Below are 25,700 nucleotides of genomic sequence, written 5' to 3'. Positions count from 1 at the left end.
TGCAAATTGCAGTGACTGGAGACTAGGCACCTGCACGGTGATCTGATTGAGGTGTATAAGGCCTTGAATGGGTTGAGCATGCTGAATTCTGATGGGATCCTTCCACTTGTTCAGATTACGAACCTAAGGAGGCATAAATTCAAATTAAGAAAAGACAGATGTAGAATAGATGTGCGGAAATTTGCCTTTAGCCAGCGGGTGGTTAATTGCTGGAACAAACTTCCATCTGTCGTGGAAGTTGATAGGTTAAATAAATTTAAGGAGGAATGGTGTGATTTTTTTTTTTTTTTTGCTGATGCTGCATAAGCTCATACACTTGCTTTCTTGCATCACATGCCACTATTACTACTACTACATTTTTTCATAAATTTGTCAGAAGCAATGACAATTGTTGAAAGCTGGTGTGCTTGTACCCCATGAGAACACAAGCCCTCATATCATACAGTCTGTACAGCTTGTTTTCACCGATTACAAGTTGGAAGCACTACCTCTTCCCATTGTAATTTAGATTAAAGTCCTTGCAGTTACTATCTATTCTCCGAAGTCAAGGAACAAAGATTTCTGTATTTAGAACACATAAAGTGCGGTCACTACCAGCGCATCAGACAGCTTAACTTCAGCAGACAGGCATATAGTTAGTGCAAATGCATTGTGTCTGTACGACAGAAGACTGACCAAAGTTATTATAGTGGCATCATTTCATTAATCTCATATTGTAAATACCTTCACGAGTTGCCTATTTGGTTATACTTTGAATAAGTAATGCTACTAGTCTCTATTGGCAAAGCATTACTTATTCGAAGTATAACCAAACAGGCAACTAGTTGTGAAGGCATTCACAATATGAGATATAATGAAACAATGTCACTATAGTAATTTCAGTTAATTCACTGCATATAGACATGATGCATTTTTGCTAAATTATGTCTGTAAATTTTTCCACAGTCTGAAGCTTTTGCCCTAAAAATTTATTCAGCAGATAGTTACAGCATCCAAAAATTACCCAAACATTGGAAAGCGAAGGAGACCACACTACATCGAAAATTTTTAATGTAAATTATGTTATAAAATTCATTTTAAATTAATTTTTGGGATAAATTTATTTTTGCATTATTTGCATTATTTTTGGGATAAATCACATTTCTTTTTTTTTATTTATTTATTTTTTTTTTTATCTGCAGCTCTTAGAAAAATTTGTTTATTAATTTAAAGTGAAAGTTAATTCTATATCAAATGGTAACTTTTTTTTTTTTTTAAAGGTGGCAACCAGCGAGAGTTAGCAAGACAAAAGAATCTTAAAAAACAGCAGGAAGCAAAGAAAAGACAAGATTCAGATAAAAAAGATGGAAATAGGGGCCTTTCACTTGAAGAGAGACGGCAGAGGTTAGTTGTACTATTATAAATATGCCTTTCAGAAACCAAGAAACTATGTTTGACAATTTTAAATTCCTGGGTTTTGTAACTTCCACTCTTATTTCACTGTTAACTGTTGCACAGAAAACCACTTCTATTGATTGTATATTCAAAGAAGGGAGACAAATCTTTGCCGATCATTTATCACCTTTTTTAATCCTTTACTTCATTTTCTCACCTCTTAATAACAGTGGATAAAATGCCATAACTGCTCACTGCTCCTTCCAATTTTTTTCCAGATAGATCAGAAGAATCTTTTTGAGTGAATTTAATGCAAATTTGTATGTGTCTCCTGTGAGTATGTGCAAAAAATTGAGGAAAGATGGTTGCAGGATAGATGTGCAAAATTTTTTTCAGCTAGCACGTAGTTGATTGTAGGAACAGACTTCCACTTGGTGTTGTTGAAGTAGGTAATTTGAATAAATTAAGGGGAGAACTAGATAAACTGTTGGGACGTACAGGTGATATTGGAATTTTTTTTTTTTTTTTTCGTGGCTGAGGCTGTATAAGCTTCCTTTTTTGTTTATTTGCTACTACTAATACTTAAAAGGCTTGTGCAGTATAAGATGGCATTTCTTCCATTCTTAAAACTAGTGTACCAGAATGTATTCATATCATTTCACCATTTTTTCATTGCTTTTCCATCAGTGTTTTTTCTTATTGAAATTACAATTTGTCCATACTGTTCCAGGAGAAAAATATTCACAAGCGTGTTACTTTTAGTGATGAGCATAATTGAGAGTCGTGATTCTGTGTGTGTGTGTGTGTGTGATGCATTTTAATGTTATCACAACTAATACCACTTAGCCAATATGTTACATACAGCCAATGGGTTTTAATTCAGTTATTTTATATACAGTAAGTGCCAGTTATAGTGATGATGTTTGCAAATTGAATTTTGATTTTAATAAGCAAAAATCAACAAATATTATCCAGAGGCTATAAAAATAAAGATATAAAGCACAAATTTGCACTTTATTACCAATTAAATGATACGTGAAAATCGGAAGAATATTATTCACAGGTTAGCAAAGTAAAATTAAATTTATACTTGAGTCATAGCTTAATTAATATACATGTTAATTAAACAACACTTTGTAATATGATTATAATTTAAAAAGTCACTTATTTTAGATTGCTTTAATTTATCACTACAAAGTTTATAGATTTTTCAGTGTTGTATAACAGTCTATATTCACGATCACTTGCACCAATTTTTTTTTTTTTTTTTTTTTTAAAAAAAACCCCAAACACGAGAGGTATTAGAACCAGTAGCACTAAGTACCGTGCTTGGGTTGAAGATTGAGAAGATAAATATGAGAAGAGCTTCTGTAGACTGTAATTTTTAGGAAATACGTACAAAGGAAGGTTATTCCAGAACACAGCAGTTGAATGAATAAACGAGTAAGATGAAAAGTTGGTTCTGTGAGTTTGAAGTTGGACAGTAAATGGATGTTGGCTGATGGCGGCACATGTTCAGACTGTATTGAAAGAGAGAGCGGGAATAATAGAAAGCCAATTCAGAAGAACAGTGCCCTTGGAAGAATCTGTAGAAAAGGCATGCAGCAGAAATAGTACGTCTATGAGACAGTGAGTAGAGAGGCTGTTAGAGACGAGTCATTAATTAACCTAACTGCCCTTTTCTGAATGGAATCTACCTGAGAGAGGTTTTGGGGGCACCGTCCCTGATGTGGGAACAATATTCCATCGTAGGGCTGATTTGCTATTTGTACAGAGTGAAACAGTTGTTTGGAAGAAAAGTAACGCTGAAAGCAAAAGATAAAACCAAGTTTTTTAGATGCAGAGGAAGCAATATTTGTAATGTGCTTGTGCCAAGAGAGATTAGAAGTCAGGGTAATCCCCAAAAGAGATATATATCAACTTCTCTAGAAATCGGAGTGTGTCATCAAAGGTGAGCAGAATAATCCTTTTTTGCAAGATATAAAAGCCAAGACTGAGTTTTAGAAGGATTGAAATCAACTAAGTTGTCTTTGCCCCACTGGAGAATTATCTGGAGATCGGCCTTTAAGGAATTGGTAGCAGATATTTGAGAAGTTGAAGCTGATTGAGCAGGGCAAGGTTTCTCAGAATGAAAAGTGGAATGCAATGTGCTGTCATCGGCAAAACTATGGATAGGATTTCCAGTCAGTGGAAGAAGATCATTAATATACAAGAGGAAAAGAGTGGGGGAAAGAATTGAAACTTAGGGGTACACCAGCATTAGTTGAGAAGTTAGAAGACAGAGAGCCATCTACCATCACCCTCAGTGAGCAATCACAGAGATAACTAGATAACCAATTACTAAAAACAGTTGGCAAACCATAAGATGGAAGCTTGTTTAGAAGACCTTTACCAAACACGATCGAAAGCCTTTGAGATGTCAAGAGCAACTACTTGTGTTTCACCGAACTTTTCCATTGAATTTGTCCATAAGCCAAAATATCACCAGTGAATCGACACTGGCGGAATCCATACTGGTGATCGTTGATCAGACGGATGATTTCTAGGTAGTTTAAGAGTTGGTGGTTAATTGATTTCTCCATTACTTTAGAAAGAGTAGAAGTAATTCCAATGGGACAATAATTGGATGGGAGGGATTTGTCCCCCTTTTTAGAAACTGGCTGGATATAAGCAAATTTCCAAGCAGAAGGAAAAACATCTTTGGAATAAGAAAGTAAAAAAAGGCTGCAAAGAACAGGAATAAGTTCAGGAGCACAGGTTTTGAGAACAAGTGGAGAAATACCATCGGGGCGTGGAGCTTTCTTAGCATCAAGATTCATCAAAATCCTGACATCCTTTTGACGGAAGACCACAGGAGGCATTGAATGGAGCATGTTGGGAATGGTGGGAGGTGTTTTACCAAGATCATTAATACATGAGATGGAAGAAAAATGGTATGCTAGCAGGTCAGCTTTATCGTTGGCTGAAGTGATAACAGAACCATCTGGTTTTGACAGAGGTGGGCCATATCTGCCATAACCAGATATGGTTTTAGCAGATATGGACAAAAGTTGCTGCCTATAGCTTTGGCAAGAGATCAGAATGCTCTGTTACCATTATGGCAAGAAGCAAGTTTTCTACTCTTAGCCCATTCAAAATCTAGTTTGGACTGATTAATAACTGCTTTGCAATTGTTGAGAGCTTTGGTGTAGGCAGAAGGACGAGATTTTAAAGTGGAGTGTGGAATAAAGGATTCCATTCCTACAAGAATAATTTCACTGACACGATCTGAGCAAACATTGACATCAGAAGTTTTGAAACAGTAATCCATCCAAGGAAAAGAAATCTCACAAATCATCCCATTTTGTATTCTTGTAATGCCAAATAACACGTGGTTGGGAATAGCCATGAGATAAAGGCTCCATTGGAGAAGAGACAATCACCAAGTTGTGATCTGAGCAGGGTAAGGCCACTCACTTGGACCGTGTACTTAGAAGGTTGTTTGTGAGAAAAAGATCAAGCATGTTGGCTGTATGGTTAGGATTGTCCGGTATTCTTGTAGGTAAATGAACAGTCTGTGCAAGGTCATTAGTAATTGCAATAGCCGCAGCATCTCGACCACCTGGGTCAGTGTGACTAGAAAACGGAAGCCAGCTGGAGTTGTGAACATTAAAATCACCTAGGAAAATTACCTGTTAAGAAAGTTGGACTGGAGAAAGTCAAGTTGCAAAGAGAGGAAGTCAAAGAGCTACAAGTGATTAGTGGAGTTGGGAGAATGGTAGAGACACCAGATGAATTTGACACAATGAGGTAGAGAGATTTTAAGCCAGAGAAGATCGAAGAGAGTAGATTCCAAATTACGAAGTCTCTGACAGGGAATATCAGAACGAACATATGTACAAGTACCACCTTTGAGGTGAAAGGAATCATACAGCGAATAATTTGAGCAACTGAGATGAGTAGTTGAATCAACCGATAACTGAGATTTTGTCAGAAAAAGTACATGTGGTTTGGCAGACTGCAAGTGGAAATGGACATCGTTGAGATTAGAATTGAGACCGCGTATATTTGAGAAATTGACTAGGAAGTCTTTGGGAGGTTTAGATCTTTTCGCAGATAGTTTACTCTATTAGGTTTGACAATTCATGGTGTATTCAATAGTAAGAAAAAGAGGGGGGGGGGGAACATGCTGTATGAAGTAATGACATTTTTGGATATAATGCACACATTGTAAGAATATACCCAGATCCTTGACATAATGTGGCCTCGACAATGCCCCCCCCCACATACACACTGCTCGGACTCCAGACTCCCTCCAGTCACTATCAGTCACAGTAGAGGTAGCAAGATTATACACTGGCTGATCCGGAAGTCTCCTAAAGAGTTACCAATAGGTTCGGTCCGGTGTACTAACTAGCAGCTGGCCTGCGAACACCGTTTTAGAGTTGTACCCTTGAAATGTAAGGAAGATTCGATCTCATCATGACGTTCATCATAACCTCAAAAGTCATCAGTCATACTGCATGATGGAAGAGATAGGGAAGGGTTGACTGGAACTTAGCTCTGGAGACAAAACATGGGTTACACCACTTCAAGTCTCCAATAAGCGAAGTGGTGGTATTGCACTGGTTGATTAGAGTCATCTATCACCTAGTATTGTTTGGTAATACAGAGGGTTGGAATTCCTCTGTGGTGTAGGTGCCACACCTCGACCCCTGCTTATGTTGGTTCACACCTGTGTGGTCACCCACAGTGTCTTGTGCGTGGAGGTTATACCCAGGATTACTAACAGTCCCACCATCAGAGCTCTTTCTTCCAACACTCTTCTCAGGAGTGTATAGCTTCAAGAGTTTGAAGGTTTTGTAACTGGAATTAATTTGGGTTCATCTTCATTGTCCTCCTCCTCCTTGCCGAAATTATCAGTAGCAGACTGCAAGCAGTGGTAACTTATAGTTCACCTTTGTCTACCCAATCATTAAACTCCTCTTCTTCCATGTCTTCAGACTTTGATCAGCATCATGACTTAGTTGCTCATCATGAATTTAATCCAGTTTTTTGAAACAGTTGCTAATGCAGGTTTTTGAAACTTCATTCCAGGCACTCATTGTCACATGAAGTGCATCTGGAACAGTTATCTGCTTTGTGATATCGGTTGATGTTCCCAAACCATCTATAGACTGGATAATTCTTCACCTCATATCGGCGCCAGGTGGGCAGGAGCAGCAGTGCGTAGCACACGCTTCTTGATTAGACCGGGGTTTGAGCCCGTGACCACCAAATACGTAGGATGCGGAAAGGTCAGGGAATGACCACCGCATATCTCTGGAGCAATATGGCCTTAGTTGCTAATGCTCCTAAAAACCAAATTACAAAAACATAACACCTCATATCATCTTCAAAGCAGATTTGAAGGTTTTTATTATTCTTTGGTTGAGAGGTTGAATCATTGATGTGGTATTCAATTATAGAAAAACTAATTCAGTGTCTTTGAAAGTCAGCTTTGGATGAGCTGGGCAGTTGTCAACACCAATGCAATTGTTTTTGTTTTTCTTATCCAATTGCAAATCCCATTTACGAAGATAATCTTCAAATAAAGAAGCCCTCACCAAAGCATTGGCATTATTGGCATATTCAACAAGCAGTTTTACTCCTTTAAAACAATTTGGTGAATTACTCTTGCTTATAACTAACGGCTTCATCTTGATTGTTCCCAGCACGTTGCATGCTAAAAGAACTGTAATCCTGTCCTTGATCTCCTTTCCTGCAGACCCAGAGGAATTTTTAAAAATCATGCAATGGTCTTGGGTAGCCCTGTAGTACAACCCTGTTTCATCTGTATTAAAAATGTCTTCAGGATTATCTATATTTAATACGAAAGCCGTTCTCTTTACTCTGTTAGTGTGAATGATAGGCTTAACTGATCGGGCTGGAAGTGGTCTCAAATTGAAGCTCTTACGTGTGCACAAAGTTGTTAAAAAAAATTCTGAATAGTTTTATTTTACGGAACTGGCCAGTTTTGTAGTACAAATAAGAATAGGTCGATATTCACTTCATAGATGGAGCCACAGGAAAATGTTAACTGTTAAACAAACAGTTGTCTAAGTTGAAAGGGCATTTTTTTCTTATTAACAATTTGTACTTTAACTATTTAAATGATTAACAATTTGCATGTCCACACAATCATGTCCTTTGTTCCGGATTAAAAAATAAATAATAATAATAAAATTCTGCTTTGCGAATTGCGTACCTTTAAAGAAAGAACTAATCGTTAGGATTCCATTGCACTGCTTGCTCACTATATGTCCCCTCGTTGCGCACGCTAGCCAATGCAGTCATTACAATTTATGTTTAATGCTTTTAAAATGTATTTGAAACAAAATTGAATTAGATCCTAATCTAATAGTTCATGACAGTTTGATTACTTTGGTTTTTTGGCCACAACCTTATGTAAATGCCGTTTTGTCGCTATTCTTGCTGCAAAAAATGACGAGTGTGAAAGAATCAATTTAGAAATTTTACAAATGATGCCTGTTGATTCATTACAATATATTCAATACAACACAGTTATATCTGAAGATACTGAAGAACGTTTGTGTTATCCAACTGAATTCCTGGACAGCCTCAGTTTAAATGGTTTACCACCAGACATTTTAGAGTTGAAGGTAGGAGCAGTTGTTATTTTACTGTGGAATATGGTAATTTCAGATATGGTAATCAGTGGTACATGGTAATCAGTGGTACGAGACTTATAGTTGAAGTTATGCATCAGAATTGTTTGGATCTAGAAATAACAGGACAAGCTAAAGGAAAATGGGTACTCTTACTGCTTGTAAATTTGACACCATCCGAATCGACTTTGTCATTCTCATTTAAGAGATTGCAGTTTCCTGTTCAGCTGGCTTTTGCGATGACCATAAATAAAAGTCAAGGGCAAATGTTTGATGAAGTTGGGATTTCGCTTATTAACCCAGTATTTAGTCACAGCCAATTGTATTCAACAATGTCTAGGGTCAGATCATTCCAGGATGTTAAGATAAGGTTACCAGGGCACAAGAATACAAAAATTTTCAAAGAAGTATTATAGAGACTGTACTACATTTTTTTTTTCGCGCCTCCATAGCCAGGTGGGCAGGAGCAGCAGTGCGTGACACACGATTCTTGATTAGACCGGGGTTCAAGCCCGTGACCACCAAATATGAAGGATGCGGAAAGGTCAGGGAATGACCACCGCATATCCCCGAGCAATATGGCCTTAGTTGCTAATGCTCCTAAAAACAAACGAACAGTACAGAGTTCACTTTCAAAATGGCGAACTTAACAAATACAGTACTACATTTTAAGAAATTGGCCACAACATGAGTGTCACGGTACATTTTTACACTTATATATCAATTTCCCCAGAAAATTGAGGAAGTGTAAGTGAAGAACAGAGTGAGAGGTTTCACCAGGACATTAAAGACATGGAGAGAGGTACCAGGGTAGGTGATCAGTTTTTAAAATGAAAGGTGGGTTTTTAGTGGACTTTTTACTATTCTGTCCCTTTTAGTAGTACAGGTAACCCTCGTATAACGTGGTAGTTAGGTTCCTATAAAATCTCGTTTGGTGCGAAACTGTTATACAGGACTAAAAACCAGTACAGAAAAGAGGGCTACATTCCAATAGCTAACAAAAAATACACCATTTTTTATAACTAACGGAAACTTAATTTTTATTAAAAATAGTAATAACTGAACAAACACATTACAAACTGTGATACATATGTCAAATAATGTACATTTGTTTAATTTTCTTTCTCTTCATCGCTGCTAAGCACAACCAAACGAGAACATTTTCTCTGTTGTGGAATATCTTCACCTTCTGAACTTTTGTCTGCAGCATCTAGATTTCATGTATCTTATGATCTCTCTAAAAAATCAGTAATCTGGTTTGCATGCTTTTGCTTGATAGATCTTTGTAAATTTCATGGTATGGAGCTAAGCATTTTTGAAGCTTCCTTTTGAACTTTGTGTTCCTTTTAGTCGAAGGATCTGCATCTAAAAAATAAGATTCTAATTGCTCGGCTAAGTTTATGCCTTCCCATATGCTTTTTAGTGTAAAATTTGGAACTCCAGAATTTTCATCTGCGCTATCATCCTCTGAATTGATTTGGTTTACCTCCGATGCCATTTCTACCAAATCCGCTTCGCCAGCCTCTTTTTATACCAGTAATTCTTGAATGTCTTCAGTAGTCATATCATCAAAACCTTCCCCTCCTACCGATTTAGCAAGTTCCTATTGCACAGATTCCGTTTTCAGCTGGTTTGACCATATTTCCTGAATGAACATACATTCTGGCCATACATTTTTCCAATACACATTTAATCGACCATGACTCCGATACATTCCACAGTTGAAAAATGTTTCCATTCCTTCATCACTTCAATAGATTTGGAATTAATTTTTTCCAAAATACATTTTAACGATTTTCTGATGTAACAAGTTTTAAAGGTAAATTTAAGAAGTTGTTATTAGGTGGTAGCAATATTACTTCAACGTTTGGATGGCCTGGCATGTTATCCAATAGTAATAAAAGTTTGAAATCTAGATTTTTTCCACAAGTTCAGTAGCACAGAACCTAACACGGGGATTTCCCAACAAAATAAAATACAGGGATTTCCCCCGTTTTTTTTTGCATAACGACTAGCGAGCCAAAAGTGGGGATTCACAAAAGAGAATGTAAACGTTGAAAAAATATAACCAACATAATAGAAGGGTTTCCCCTGCACAAAAATTCCATGTTATGCGAGGTTTGCCGCAGTTCTCTAACTGTGTTAGAGCAAAACTGTGTTATATAAGTACCATGTTGTGGGAGGATTTCCACAATTTATCAGTCATGTTAGTCGTGTTATAAAATTGCAAAATTTTAGCAATGTGTACTGCTAGTAAGTGCTTAACACAGTTTGCCAAGGGGGTTACAACAAGGTTTCAGCTGCAGAACCATCAGAATGCTATTTTTCTCAGTGAAGTTTTTTTGTAAACAATATCATGCCTCTCCTTCCACCTTGTTAGCCATCCATCCGTAACCTTAATCTCTTTGTGTAGTTTTTCAGCAAAATCATTAGCATTTTTGAAGAATGCTATGATTGAGTGGTGCATTAAATGAGCTGGCCTGTTTGAACCAAACATACAGAGCTCCATCTACTGTTTGGCATTTCCCTTCATGCTTCCTTTTTCTGGTTTTCACATTAGTATTTAATGTGTAATGTGATTTAATAATTTTGATAAAGTTGACTGAGGCACTACTAATTTCACTGTAGTTTCCCTTTGAGATGTACTGACTAAGTTTAATTTGTCATACCTTTTTATAATTCTTAACTATCTTTTACACCCAAATTCACTCTTTCTGTTCATTGACATTTTTTTTTTGGGAGGGGGGTTAAAATTTAAAACAGTAAAAAAGATTAGCATCAATCAATAAAAAAGCACGGCACACACACACACACAAATTATTATTAGACCAGGGTTCGAGCCCGTCACCACCAAATACGGAGGATGCGGAAAGGTCAGGGAATGACCACCCCATATCCTGGAGCAATATGGCCTTAGTTGCTAATGCTCCTAAAAACCAAATAACAAACATAACAAACAAACACACAAATTATAACTAACACAAGGCACACAAGTGAGATGAAGTTTAGATATGGGAATGAAGAGAAGATTTCAGCAAAGGGGAAACACATTTCACCATAATAATGTGAAAACACAAAATTCCAGTTATTGGTATTATCGCAAATGCAATAAGCATCAGTAGAGGCATAAGATGCAAGAAAGAAAGCTTATGCAGCATCAGCCAAAAAAAAAAAAAAAAAACCACTTCCATTTCACCCCTCCATTCTTTCAAAATACCTGTCCAGCTGAGCCTTAAATTTGTTTCGGCTATCAACTTCCACAACAAGAAATGGAAGTCTGTTCCACCAACCAACTAAGTGCTGGCTAAAGGCAAATTTCCACACATCTGTCCTACATCTGTCTTTCCTCAATCTGAATTTATGCCCTCTCAGGTGATTATTCTGAGCAAGAGGAAGAATCCCATCGGCATTGAGCATGCTCAAACCATTCAAGGCTTTATACACATCTATCATAATTACCTTGCCGGTGCCTAGTCTCCAGACACTGTAATTTGCAAAACTTAAGCCTTTCTTCATAAGAGTACCCCTTTGTTCCATTCACCAATCTTGTTGCCCTTCCCTGACCCATTCCAGCATCTCTACATCCTTCTTGAAATGAGGCCTCCAGACTGTATACAGTACTCTAGGTGTGGCCTGACCATTGCCTTATACAAGGGAATAATCACCTCCTTATCCCTGTTAGAAAAATTCCTGTATATTATTGACAAGACACCATGAGCTATTCTTGCAGCCTGTCTGCACTGGTCAGAGAACTTCATATCTGCCTGCACAATATCTGCCTCCACTGTCAGTGTAGTACCAGAGTTGATATGTTGCTCTGGGGTTGCTGTTTCCCATATGTAGTACTTTACATTTGTCAATGTTAAACTTCATTTACCACCTCTCAGTCCATCTGCTCAACCATTCCAGATCCTGTTGCAGCAGCATAGCATCAGTAGTGTCCTTAACAACCTTGCCAATCTTTGTATTGTCTGCAAACTTGGACATTAAGCTTGATATACCATCATCAATATCATTTATAAATACAGAAAATAATAATGGACCCAACACTGAACCCTAAGGGACTCCACTAATAACATAAGTCCACAATGAGCAGTGTTCATTGATTACCACTCTCTGTCTTCTCCCCCTCAACCATCCCTTTATCCATAGCAGCAATTTGCCTCCAATGCCACACTGCTCCAATTTGTGCAGCAGTCTTCCATGTGCCACAGTATCAAAAGCCTTTCTAAGATCCAAATATATAATATCAAAGTTATTCCCTGCATCCAGTTCTTTTGTGACTGCATCATAGTATCCAATCAAATTGGTCAGGCAAGACTTTCCCTTAACAAAACCATGCTGTGTCCGAGCTATAACTGAAGTCTTGTTTAGATGATCGTGCAGTGCTTCTTTAACCAGTTCCTCCATTAATTTTCCTGGAACAGAAGTTAAACAAACAGGTCTATAATTACTTGTGTCAGCCTTTGATCCTCCTTTGTGAATTGGGGTCACATTTGCACATCTCCAGTCTATGGGTACCTCTCCTGAGTTGAAAGAAGCTCTCATAATTATGGCTAAGGGTTTGCTTACTTGCTTTGTTGTCTCCTTTAATATAACTAGATAGATCCCATCCACCCCAGGTGTCTTTTTTATGTTTATCCTCAACAATCTCTCCTCCACGTTCCTCTCAGTTATTACAAAATCATCTAGCTCACTGCCAGAGTTTACTTCACCTCTGGCATTCCCCTTCCTGAATAACTCCTCATGTGTGAATGTAGATGCAAAATACTCGTTTGGTTTGCTAGCCACCTGAGCAGGATCCTCAACTGTTGAACCATCAATATCCAGGGGACCAATCTGATTCATCCCTGTCCTTCTAGAGTTTACATAGGTAAAGAACTCTTTTCTGTTTTTCTTTGCAGCCTTTTCCAAGGATTTCTCATAATCTGCCTTTGCCTGCCTAATCTCATTTGTGACTTGGTTACAGACAAACTTATATCTATCATAGGCTTCCATGTCACCCATTAATTTATATGTATCCAGTGCATTTTTCTTCTCTGCCATATGTCTCATTAGTTCATCTGACATCCATTTATGCCTAAATGGATGTCAGATGACCTTGAACAATATTTTTTAGTTGGTATGTAAAGCCAGGAGCTTCCAAGATAAATTCTTTGAATGCTTCCCATTTTGAATTTGCTGTTGGTAACATCATCAGTTGGTCCCACTGTATAGAATTTAAATACTGTCACAGTCCATCGTAGTCGCCTTTACGAAAGCAGTAACCCTTCCCTTTACCCCTGATGGTAGTTACCTCTTTGAGTAAATCCCACTTCAGCACACTGTGATCACTGCCACCTAGTGGTTCATTTATCTGCAGATTCTTAATGCATAAAGAATCACTACTGATAATCAATTCAAGAGTATTACTCCCTCTAGTTGCCTCCCGAACATGCTGATGTAGAAAACAATCATCCAATAAATCCACAAAAGCCTTGCTAGTGTGTGAGTGACCAGCCCCCAAATTCCAGTCAATATTTGGGAAATTAAAATCTCCCATTATAAGACTCTGATTTACTGGCCAACTCTATTTCCCTGTACAGTTTCTTATTATACCCATCAGTCATTAGGCCTATAGCACATTCCTACTCTCAATTTTGATCTCCCAATGCTTATGTCACATCAAACTGACTCGACACTGCACTGTCCAGCGATGTCGACTGGCTTCACTTCCTTGGATTTTATGTGTTTCTTAACTAATAGCATAACCCCTCCTCCCTTCCTATCCTGTCTATCCTTTCTGTAGACGTTGTACTCCCCAAATTCCAGTTCTGCATTCCTTATATCTGTGTGACACCACGTCTCTGATATCCCAACAATATCTGCCTTTGATGTTTTGAGCAATATGTCAAATTCATCAAATTTATTTACTAAACTCCTAGCATTGGTGTACACACAAGTATACATGCACCTGTTTCTATTCTTAGGTACCCTAACACAACCCATGTGTTTACTTGTACTGCAATGACTCCCAGCAGTCTTTGAAATATCTTGCATTTTGTTTTTCAGGCTTCTGTTCATTCCAATAGAAGCAGTGCAAGAATCTCTTTCACCTCTGCCAGTGGCTACTGTTAATCTATTAGTCCTTGTATTATCCCCCCAAGCTAGCAGTTTTCTGACCCACCTAACACTGCCTCGATAGCATCAGCAAATATTCTTGCACCCTTTCTATTTAAATGTATCCCATCCCTGTAGAAGCAGTCTCTCCTGTTAACAAATACAGTCCAGGCTGAAAAAATTCTACCCCTTCAGCCTTGCACAATCTTTCCAGGGCCAAACTGATTGACAAAGCTTTCATCATATACTCTCTTCTATCCTGTCTGGGCAGAATTGCAGACACTTATAAATTCAACCCTAATTCAGGGCTTTTTTTTCAACAGTGAACTGTACTTGTTAAGTAATTCTGCCGGTCTGCTACTCTTGATATCATTAGTGCCAACGTGTACAGCTATATCACCTTTTGTGCCCTTAAAAGATGATATCCACTCTACAACGTCATCAACCTTTGCCCCTGGCAGACATACCCTGGTCCTGTTCCACCTATCCTTTTTACAAAGCATGTTCCCCGTTTCCCTGACAGTAGATCACCAACAACTACTAGTTCCTGTGGGACCAACGCATTCTGCCCTGGGGGTTGCTGCTGCTGTGTTGCGTGATGACCAAGTGCAAGCTATGGCGTTGATGTGGGCAGCTGAGAGCTTGATGGGCCCCTCAATTTAGTTCCTTCCAGGGCATCCACCCCGTCCTTCAAGCTCTCATATAGGCCATAACCGTGCTGAGTTGTTGCCTGATTTCGATACACTCCTTGCATCGCGTGCACACACACACAAAGACATCTCCCATGGCAATATCATGTCCTGTGCTCTGGTATGAGTCATGATTTCTGTTAGTTTCAATAAAATTTCAATTTCAGTTCAAAATTATAACCCTAAACTTGTATTCCAACACAGTTATAACGGTATATATATTTTTCAGTGTCAAGTATTAATTATCTACGAGTTCCCTTTATATAACTTCCGTATCAGTTATGTATTAATTAATTATGTTATGTTTGTAATCTAAGTCATATGTATTTAGTTAAAAGTACAATTTAATTGACAACGAAGTTCAACAAGTTTAATAGATTCTACTGATCAGCTGACAATATTTTAACCTATACTATACTATACTAACGCTATCTAGTTCGGTATATAACGTATCGTATGACAAAGGCGGCAAGTTATGAATGGTAAATCTATGGACACTTAAGTATTAATTAACTTTCAAATCTTGCTGTCTCAATTCAGAATAACTAACGATCCTTACTAGGTCTATAAGCTACTTACAGAAAATAATTTGATGTAAAAAATATTCAATAAAGCAGCTAAATATGGCTAAAAAACTTCTCGTTCAGTGGAGTTGCAACTTGTAACACGTGGATTTGATACCCTTACCGATACTTTTATGCAATTACAAGGCCGAGTAATGAATAAATACACCAGATTAATTAGAAAATCACAAAATAATGCTATACTACTAAATTTAAATCAAAAGTTTTAGAAAAACTATAATTTCAAATCAAAAAATAAGAAAAATCCACTTAGCAGCTTTGAACACGTCTGGCTCCTACTAGCCTCGTCCGCAGACTCCCTTTTGTTGCCTGATGATGAAGTGCAAGTTCTAGGCAGCTGAGAGTTTGATGGACCTACAATTTAATTCTTTTGAGGGCATCCACCCTGTCTTCAGACTGTCATAAAAAGCCCATAACAATGGTACCTAATATCCTCACATTGGTGCCTAATATCCTCACACTCCTTATCTTGAGCGCACACAGACATCCCCATTGGCAATATCACGTCCCATTCTTGATAGCTCTGTAAACATCAGTCAAGCTGTACATCTCAAGGCCGTGGTTTGGAGGACAACTGCGCCCCCCCTTCAGTTCTCCCTAGAGCCATGGCACTCCCATTAGCGTGAGCATTTTATTTGCAATGAAAGTCATGCCTGGTCTGATGCATTATGGTCATTCAAATTCAGTATAATTATAAATTCCACACTAAACAAATATATCTAATGCAGTAATAACACTGCTATGAAGTTTATGTTATTAATTTTATTCAGTAGGGCCCCGCTTTTCGTCGTTCTGCTAATACGGCGGTTTTCAATTATATTCATGTTCATTATGTTCAGCACTAGTTCTGCTTTTCCGGCATGAACTCAGTAGCTGAATCCGCGAAGGGCATTGGGTGCCATTTTATTGTTGGTGATTCAGTCTGTTTATGGAATATGATAGTGTAAATATGTTATTAGGCTTTTATATGCATTTGCAAGTGAAAAAAAGGCCATGTTCCACTTTTCGATGATTTTCGGCAGGGGGTCTGGAACCAAACCCGCCATATGAATGGGGCCCTATGTATAATTAAAATCTGAATGTTCTTGTCAATACACAAGTTACACAGCAATAATACTACCACGCTACCAAGTTTGCATTATATGTATTAGGCTATACCATTACACTTGAAAGTTATAAGTTAATTATAATATGTAACAAAAGTATCCAACTAGTGCCAATCTAAGTGATTCGAACTTTAGAGCTACATATTTAACACAAAAAATTAGAATTCCCCTATCACTCACTCTGTAACTATAATAATGGTGGCAAGATTTGAATGATACAAAGGATCTACATATATTAAGTAGTAACCTACCAAAATTTCTAGCTAAATTAAAAAAAAAAAAATAATGAGCTTGTCTGGGACTATAAAGCTACTTATAAAGTATGATTTGGTATAACAACTAGATCAATAAAATTGCAAAATTCTTCAGTCTTTTCCATTTGTTGGAGCTTAAAATTCTTTGACTAGTGTATAGATGCTCTCCCAAGTTGCTTATGAAAATCATTTGATTATGCCCATCATTAGTTACATTCCCACTGCTTTACTTCATACTTCTGTAAAGTAAGTAGAAAGATGTTAACTCCAAGTTGCATATTGTCTTGCCAGTTTAACGATTAAGATCATTGCTTTTAGTGATCCATATTTTTCCATTCATTTATCTATGGATTCCACAAAAAAAGTTATTGGAAACAAGCATTTGAGGTCAGCATGAGTGATCTTCCATTTTGAAAGCTATTTTCATGCTCCCATCTGTTGTTAACTGTCTACAATTACTTGGAAATATAGAAAGATGGCAGAAAAATTTCAAGGGAATTCGTATGATAAATCAACATAATGTGTGAAGTGACCTTCAAAACTTAGATCTACATACCTACTACTGAATAGGTTAGTGCAGTCAGTGAACTTTACTCCAGGCACAAAATTCCTTCCGTCACTAACTTTTCTTCTGCATTAACTTTTAACTTTTCTTCTGCCATGCAGTATAATGGGTTCTGTTTTTAACTTTAGTTTTCATCCTACATATTTCATGAGCATACATATTTAATTATCTACAAGGCACATATTCATAGTAAATGTTCGACAGAATGACTTAAATTTGAAAATAAAAATATCTATTAAAGTGATATCAATGTAAATATTAGTTTTTTTCATTATTGGTTTGACTTTGATATGTATCATGAATTATTTTACTGTTGAAGTTTGGCCATAGGGAAAAAAAAAAATTAAAATGTTTTTTTAGGCCTAGTGAAGCCTCTTGAATATAATTTCCAAATGCTCTACAATATGAATTTAAGTTTAGCAGCTCTTTATTGTCCAGTCATTGAGTGCATGCTGGTGTCATGTTTGATCATAGTGCCATGCTGTTGCTTTGCTTGCATCAGTTGTTTATGTTTATCACCATTATCCAACTGCTGAAGATGCAAGGTTTTCGATTCTTCATTTCAATTGACAGTGAAGATAATGCCCACGTGTGAGCATTAATAAATAATTTATAAAAACATGTCTAGGGTACATCAGAATTGGTTTTTCTTTAAAATATTAATTAAAAACGTACATTTTCAATATATGATCTAAAATGTAGATCATAAAATGTACAGTTAGCATTAGCAAAGGCATACAATGCAAGAAAGCAAGCTTATGCTTTGTGGGGAACTGACAGTTGCTGGAGGAAACTCAAAAAATGATAAATTGTTTCAAATTATGCTTGGAATTTTAATGAGTGCTGAAATACTTTATTGATGTAAATTGTCTCAAATTATGCTTGGAATTTTAATGAGTGCTGAAATATTGATGTAAATTAAAAAAAAAAAAAAAAAACTGAACTGACACCTATTGCTACAGTGCAAATGCAAGATGCCCCATCCAAAGGCAGGGCACACACACACACACACACACACACACACACACACACACACACACACACACACACACACACACACACACACACACACACACGAGGGAAAATACAACATTTACAATAAATAAAATCGACTGTTTCACTCATTGGCTACTATCTAGCAATGCATAAGTGTATGGGCCAGATACAAGATGAAAAGTAGTAACAACAACTGATATAAAATAACATATGCTTAAACAACAATAGCTTAAAATCAACAAATACCGTACCTTATTTATTGTGAACGTAGTACTTTTCCTTTACATGCGAAAGTGTCTTTTCTTAGCAGGGAACTGCATGTTTGTTCTACTTAGAGGTGGTTGAGATACAACTCTAGTAGTGAAAGTTTGTTATTGTTAAATCAATTTTGCTTTAATTTATGATTTTCTTTTAATTTAATTGTTAAGGTGTCTTGGTATTCAATTAACAGATCATACCTTGCCACACAACTGTGTGGCAAGATATGATTGTGTTTATCATTTTGATGACCTAATACTGTTTTTTTTTTTTTTTCCTTCCCTCCTACATTCATTCTAATCAACATATTTTGTTCTCTAAAAGAAAATCACCACATACGTCTAATGCAGTGGTTCCCAAACTACTGCAATCTACAGACTCCTTCAAAAATCAAAAAAAGTTTGCAGACGTGTGTGTGTGTGTGTGTGAGAACACTGGGTTTTCTAAAAAGAAAATTCAAACTTTAATGTTTAAAACAACTCAACTTTATTCTTATTTTTACATAAATATATAATAATAACTTTATTTATCATCAATTTTCTATACATAGAACGAATAATTTGACCAATTCCAGAGGGTCTGGGTCAGTTTCGGGGACCCCTGTAACTGGTTATGGATCCCAGTTTGGGAAATGCTGGTCTAATGGAAAGCCATAGTCCCTCCATGAAAACTATCTTCAAAAGCAAGTTGATCCGTTGTTCAAGTTTTGTTTCTCTGGACTGAGAATCAAAATCAAATTTTTCATAAGCAACAGCTTAAGACAACTAAACTGTTTCCTCTTCAACTTTCAAACAATTAATGAAGTTTACCTAGTAACAGTTCTCTCCTCTTGCATGCATTTACTGGGTTGTGTAAAAGCTATATTATATCTGTCTTCTGAGCTTCAAGGAACCTCCTAATATCAGGAAACTTATAAAGCCAATCGGAAAATTTGCCACTGAAACACTGGGATAAACTGAACATTTTGCATACAGCAATAACGAAATTAAACTTTTCATGACTGAAATTACACTAGCATAATGCAAGAAATAAATACATCCTTTTCTTCAATTATCTTACTCTCTTTTAGTCATAGGAAAATGCAAAAATTCCTCTGTGCCTGCCAAACTTTAAAAATCAACAAAAAATACTCCAAAATTGTTCATTTTTTGAAGCCATCTGTAATTTCAACCTTTTCTGAACCCAGCTGTGAAAAATTAATTAAAAACATATTTTAAATTAATATTTGAAAAATTAAACTTCACTTTAGACCTGTCAGAGAGAGAGAATGAAAATTTAAAAACTCTACCCTTCGATCTATGCTTTGATTTGAGGAGAGTGTGTCATTAACAGTAGCACCTGCTGTATGAAACATGAAGTGCATGCATAAACAGTTTGATTCCTCACACTGCATCAACATTACAAAGCCAGAAAACATTACTTATTTGAGGAAAGCATGTGGCAGTAAAGAAAAATTAATATCAGTATCTCTTCGTGACACATGCAGACATTAGGTTTAACTTAATCATGAAATTTTACTAATTGTGCAATAATGGACAGACATTTCTAGAATTTTCTGTGAACAAAGACACATATTAATGTTTCTTTGTAACTGATTCCAGGTTAACTCTAATTTTAGCCACACAAACTATAGCCACCATCACACCGCTGCACTTTTATGTCCAATTACTGACTTCAGTCAGCCATTAATTTGAGTACATTTCCTCTCCACAATAAATAGCTTCTGCCATGCTAGTTATATGACATCACACTTGTTCAAGCTACAGGTGCTCACATCAGAATGGCTGTTTAGCAGACAGGGTAAAATTGCATATTGCAGAGCAAGAACAAGCAATTCGATCTAGGCCAGCTTCTCTTAGATTAGAAAGATAAATTCACATGAACAGCTTCAGAAGAAAACAAGGTAAGGGTCTTAATTTATTTCCTTATTTGAAAATATAGCATTAAATAAAAAATATTTAACATGTAACTTGCAGTTTTTAGGCCTACATTAAAAAATATACGTTTATGAGAAGGCCATGGTGTTTGTTTTGTTTTTCTCTCCCCCCCCTTTCTCTCTCACAGATACAACCAGTATTTGTTTGTTTCTAGGCAAAAAGGGATTGTCCACATAATGGACCATTTGTATACAGATTTTGAAATATGGTTGAACACAATTTGTATACTACAAGTATACAAAATTATTTCTTGGGTTAAGATACCTTAAATACTAGGAACTTGGTCACATCCATATTTAAAAAACAGTTGAACTTCATTAGACTGGAGAAAACTTAAATGAGTTTACTTAAATGTAATTTATATTTTAGTGTATGTTTATTAGTTTTGTCTCAAATTCTTGTTATCTGCAAGGTCATCTTGAATGACCCTTATAAATTTATGTATGGTTATTCAACTTTTTTTTTAAAATCCTTACAGGGATGCAGAAGTAATGCGCTTGAAACAAAAGAAGGCCTCTGAAAAAAATGAAGACAGATCTCCTAAGTGACGTGAAATTATGCATATTCAGACTGATTTTTATAAAAAAGCAAATTGTGGAGCAAATTTAATATTACTTCTTAAACTTTAAGAGCTTTGCTTACTAATATTTGATATCCTTGCCACTTATTCAGCTTGATTAATTGGAATTTTGCCTCCAAAAGCATTGGAGAATATTTTTAATAACTTCTGACTTAGTATTGCTATTTTATTAATTTAAATTCAAAAGTAACATTAGATATGGTAAAATTTAGACATTTTTCTCCATTGTTTTACATCTGTACATATGACTTTTACATGTTTCTCAGTTGAGAAATAGACTATTCTACCATAGACAAGGCTAATGATCTTTTCAGTTCAAAGTTATGTATCTTGATTTAAATAAATCCTTATGTGCTTTTTTTGTAGGAGAAATTTATTGTATTATTTTTATTTCAGTATTAATCATTTTACTGTTTGAAAAAGAATGGGGTGGTTATAATTAATCGCCTAACTTTGAATGCCTGCAGATGGAAAGTTGCTAGTTGCACAGAGCTGAAATTTAGACAATAGCAAAGAAAGTAATGATATGCAAATAACTTATATTAAGTGTCACTGGGGGGGGGGGAATGGCACTGTGTAGAAAAATTATTCAAATTTGTTCCAGGAGACATGTTGAAGGCTCATGCTTGTTGGTTAAACTTGATTACTGAGTGATAGCGGTTTCTTGCTTGCTCTTTGCAAACACTGCCAGTGGAAAAGATTCAGATGTAGGCCTTTCACAAAGTGGGTTATTCAACATACATAGAAGTTTGAGCAGACTGGTAATTTGTATGCCATGCTGGAGAATGTTTCTGAGGGCCATGATGGTAAAGTTGCTGTTGCAACGAGCTTGACACAGCATGTAATTTACATTCATTCATTAGTGGCAGAGTAGAGTAGTTGCCATATGAATTTACCTCTCAAGTCATCTATCTACAAGGTACTGCAAAGTGCTACACTGATATTCGTATAAACTGTGCATAGTGCAGTAGATGACTAAGTAATTCTTAAAATATAATTGTGTCATTGAGTCTCAAATAGATCATAATTCCTAAAATCACTTGCATGATTGGACTAATATGACTAAATTTAGACTTCCATGATTTGCATGAACATACTTGACACCATATTATCAGTTTCAAGTAGATAAAACTGCTGGAAACATGATAGAGCTATGAGTAGTGATTTGACTTCTACATGTTATGGTACCAGATCAACAGAAATTTAGTACCAACTTTGTGCGTGTGTGCGCGCCAAGTATTGTCACCACAGCAGATTTGATGCAATATCTTTCCTAATGAAAGGATAGGTGTTCAAATTGAATAGACTCAAGTGCACAATGAGAGATGATAGTATTTATCATGCAAATTTCTTAACCAGAGAGGACTGTTATTCAGGATGTGAAAATGCATATCATCTTCTTACAAAGATATTAACAGGAACAGTAGCGAAGATGGCAGTGGATGGTATATTAATGAAACAAGAGTGCATCTTGTTGATCTTAACCAGAATGATTGAATGCTGGGTGCTACTGTCACATGCTGGATCAGTTATGGATGGCGCCTATTCATTGCAAAGGCCTCAGTTGTCATGCTAGGCATCACTATTCTGCTGAAGTCCAGGCCATACACTTCCAACCATGATTTGTTACACTACCTTGAGGTTTGGGATATTAAGGGTATGCCTCTTGTTGAACTGCTTGATCAGACTGCGACTGCTGGGTGCTGCAATTATGTGCTGAATCACAGTTAAAGTTAATTGTTAGAAATGGCTTGCATTACTGCGTGAAGGCAACATCATGCTGTAGAATAATACCAGGCTACATGCCGTAAATTGTACCTGTGAGTTCTTGCAACAAGCTCTCTCTTTCTGTCACCAAGCCCCTAAATCATCTCTTTGTCTAGCAAGCAGTTTGGAATATTGATGTGCTCTATGCTGTTGTTTCTTGGCCAAGAACACTTGAAACGGATTTCTTCCATGCTATTGTCAGTTCCTTAGTGTTATGGTGGGTAAATGCAGCAATGTGCAGTGACTGTAACAGTTTAAATAGATATAGCTGGATAAAGTCCTTCCCAAAAGAGCATTTATCACCTTATTTTTTAAAAAAGTTATATATAGTCGTACATAAATTTACACACATACATGGAGTATAGCTGTATATGTTGATGTGCATCTATACATGCACTTACCGTAAATATGGATACATAAGAATGTGACTACATAAAAATATTGTATTTTCCAGACCATAAGATTCATATTTTATTCTTAGAAAATTTTGCCTAAAATTCCCTTGTCTCATGGCTCTTAAGTATACTTTGGTGTGCACAGTGGTGGTTTTATTTGGCCATGGCTACAGAAAGTTTGGTCAGAATGTTCAAGAGGTAGCAAAAAGGACAGCTGCTGAATTAAGCACTGAGCTGTAATTCAGGAAGCTTCAGCTAACAGTCATTAGACATCTCAATTAATAAACCTTTTGTGAACCAGATCGGTAGAGGTACCAAATCAAGATTTCACACCATGATGTCAAATGACCAAAAGGATATATATATGATCAGAAACTTCATAATGTATGGGAATTAAAGAAACACAGAGTTGCCATCTTAGGAAATGGGGAGTCAGTTGGTCTTGATTGCGCTAAAGATGATACGCTTTAAAGAAAAAAAGTTCACACCATAACATTAGTAATGAAGATGACAAAAGTTTTTGTAGTTTGATGATGTGAAATTATTCATCTGCAGTGATATTTTGTTAAATAAGCACTTATTTCAAATATATACGATACAATAATTTTTTCCCCAAAATTTGCCTTCTGAAAACAGTGCATTTTTTTCTGAAAAATACAGTATGTGCAGGGACCCACAAAAAATTGTACATAAGCATATTGCTTATGTATATTAAGTCTGAAAGCAACTAAGGCTAATATTTTAGCATATTGTCTCTAATTGCACCTGTTTTTTGGATGATCTGCCTGTTTGCTGGATGAAAAACCAGAGTTTTTGGGAGAAAAAATTATTCAACTCTCACGAAAGACTGACTAACTTGGTCACATAAAAAGCCATTAAAAATTCCTCATGTCATTGATAATGATTTGAACCTAGGCCTTTTTCAAACCATGTGGGAGGACAGTGATTATAACCATTGCTACCCACAAGGGCTGTAAAAAAACAATAACAGGTAGTGAGGGGGCAACAGTGGTGTGGTGTGGAATGGGATGTGTCCAGTTATTCTAGGGTAACCTTTGTCCCCTTTAAATGTGGTATCAAAATGGCTCCAATGTAAAGAATATGAAATATAAATATATAATAATTTTTAATTGCAGGGACAGAATTAATACGAGTTAATTAAAAAGTTTTAGTTATGTGATATTTTAATATTAGATTATAAAAATAAAATTATTGAATTATATGGGTCAGGAGGATTATCCTGACCAGTGTGTGTGGCCAGCAGGGATTTGAACTGCTTAGCTAATGGAACAATCTTAATGCTAACAGTAGAACTTTACCTTTGCAACAAGTAGCAGTATTATTATACTACTTTCAAACAAATGCCATAACCAAAAGGCTAATTTGCCCCATTTTTAAAAAAAAACTGATATAATGCCTAAATAGCAAATTAATGTCAGTGTAATGCTTGTGTGTGGCTGAAATTTCAGTACCACAGCGTCATGTGAAGGCAAAGTTTTTCTGCAGTGAACATCAAAACCGCTGCTTTAAAATAGCAGGTTAAATCATTTTGACTGCAATAAAGTACACTATTTAAGACAGGGGTTTCAGAAGTGTGTTTTTACGATCCACTTTTTTTATTTAGCGAAATATGGACAGACCACTAATCCATGTGTGAAACATTTTATTTCAGTGCTTGAGATTAAAAGTATTGAAGTTTATATTAATTCATAAAAGTATACTTAAATTTTGTCATATGTTTCTTTGCACTTGTTGTAGAAGGTAGGGCAAGGAATTTATGAAATATTTGGCGGGGGAGGGGGGGACAAGGTTATAAAAGTTCATATCAAAGTTTTTTTTTAAGAACAAGATAATTCCTAATTCCATATGTTATTTTCCAGATCATAAGATGCTTTTTACCTCTGGAAAATATTGCCTAAAATCCCTCTGCATATTATGGTCCGAACCTAGCAACCCTTCAGTGTGTGTGAGCCATGTGCAGCTCTTATTAATGGCACACTTATAGATGGGGGGGGGAATAAAATAAAAATCAGTAATGAACATATATGCTCTTAATTCTACTCTTATTGTCATTGTTAATATAGATTAATAAATAAATACCTGTTCTTATAATAACCATAGATTTGAGCCTAGTAACAGAAGCTCATGATTCATAGTAAGAACAAGTATTTATTCGTTAATGTTATTTAACCAAGTGAGGTTTTACACAACTCATCCTTTATTTTTAACCTGGGGGGGGGGGGCAATCATTTGATTGACCTTATCCCTTACCAATAATCAGTAATCCGTTTTATGAGTCACCAGTGGGGGGGGAGTTCTTTAGTAGCTTACGTTTCTACATTTCATGGAGTACAGTAGTTTTAATCCTTTACAAATTTGTAGTCCCAATGAAATGGGTACAAAGCAAGAAATTTGTACATTGTTGGCTTTGAATTGAAGGTACTAAATT

General features: G+C 36.3%; 1 protein-coding gene across 1 annotated transcript in view; it reads left to right on the top strand.

Moving 5' to 3' along the window:
- The window catches only part of LOC150089339 (modifier of protein aggregation 4), a 92,457-nt gene extending 70,996 nt beyond the window's left edge, over positions 1-21,461 (top strand). The window contains exons 2-3 of the mRNA XM_090368513.1: positions 1,260-1,383; positions 20,988-21,461. Of these exons, the coding sequence (XP_090224639.1) occupies positions 1,260-1,383; positions 20,988-21,057 (194 nt within the window). The 3' untranslated portion in view covers positions 21,058-21,461. The remainder of the gene's footprint in view (positions 1-1,259; positions 1,384-20,987) is intronic.
- Positions 21,462-25,700: the final 4,239 nt, after the last annotated feature.

Source organism: Mastigoproctus giganteus, chromosome 2, assembly GCF_048544385.1.
Source record: "Mastigoproctus giganteus isolate SK-2022 chromosome 2, ASM4854438v1, whole genome shotgun sequence".
Taxonomy (NCBI): Eukaryota; Metazoa; Arthropoda; class Arachnida; order Uropygi; family Thelyphonidae; genus Mastigoproctus; species Mastigoproctus giganteus.
The sequence above is the reverse complement of the archived record's forward strand: the minus strand, read 5'-3'. Positions and strand labels throughout refer to the sequence as shown.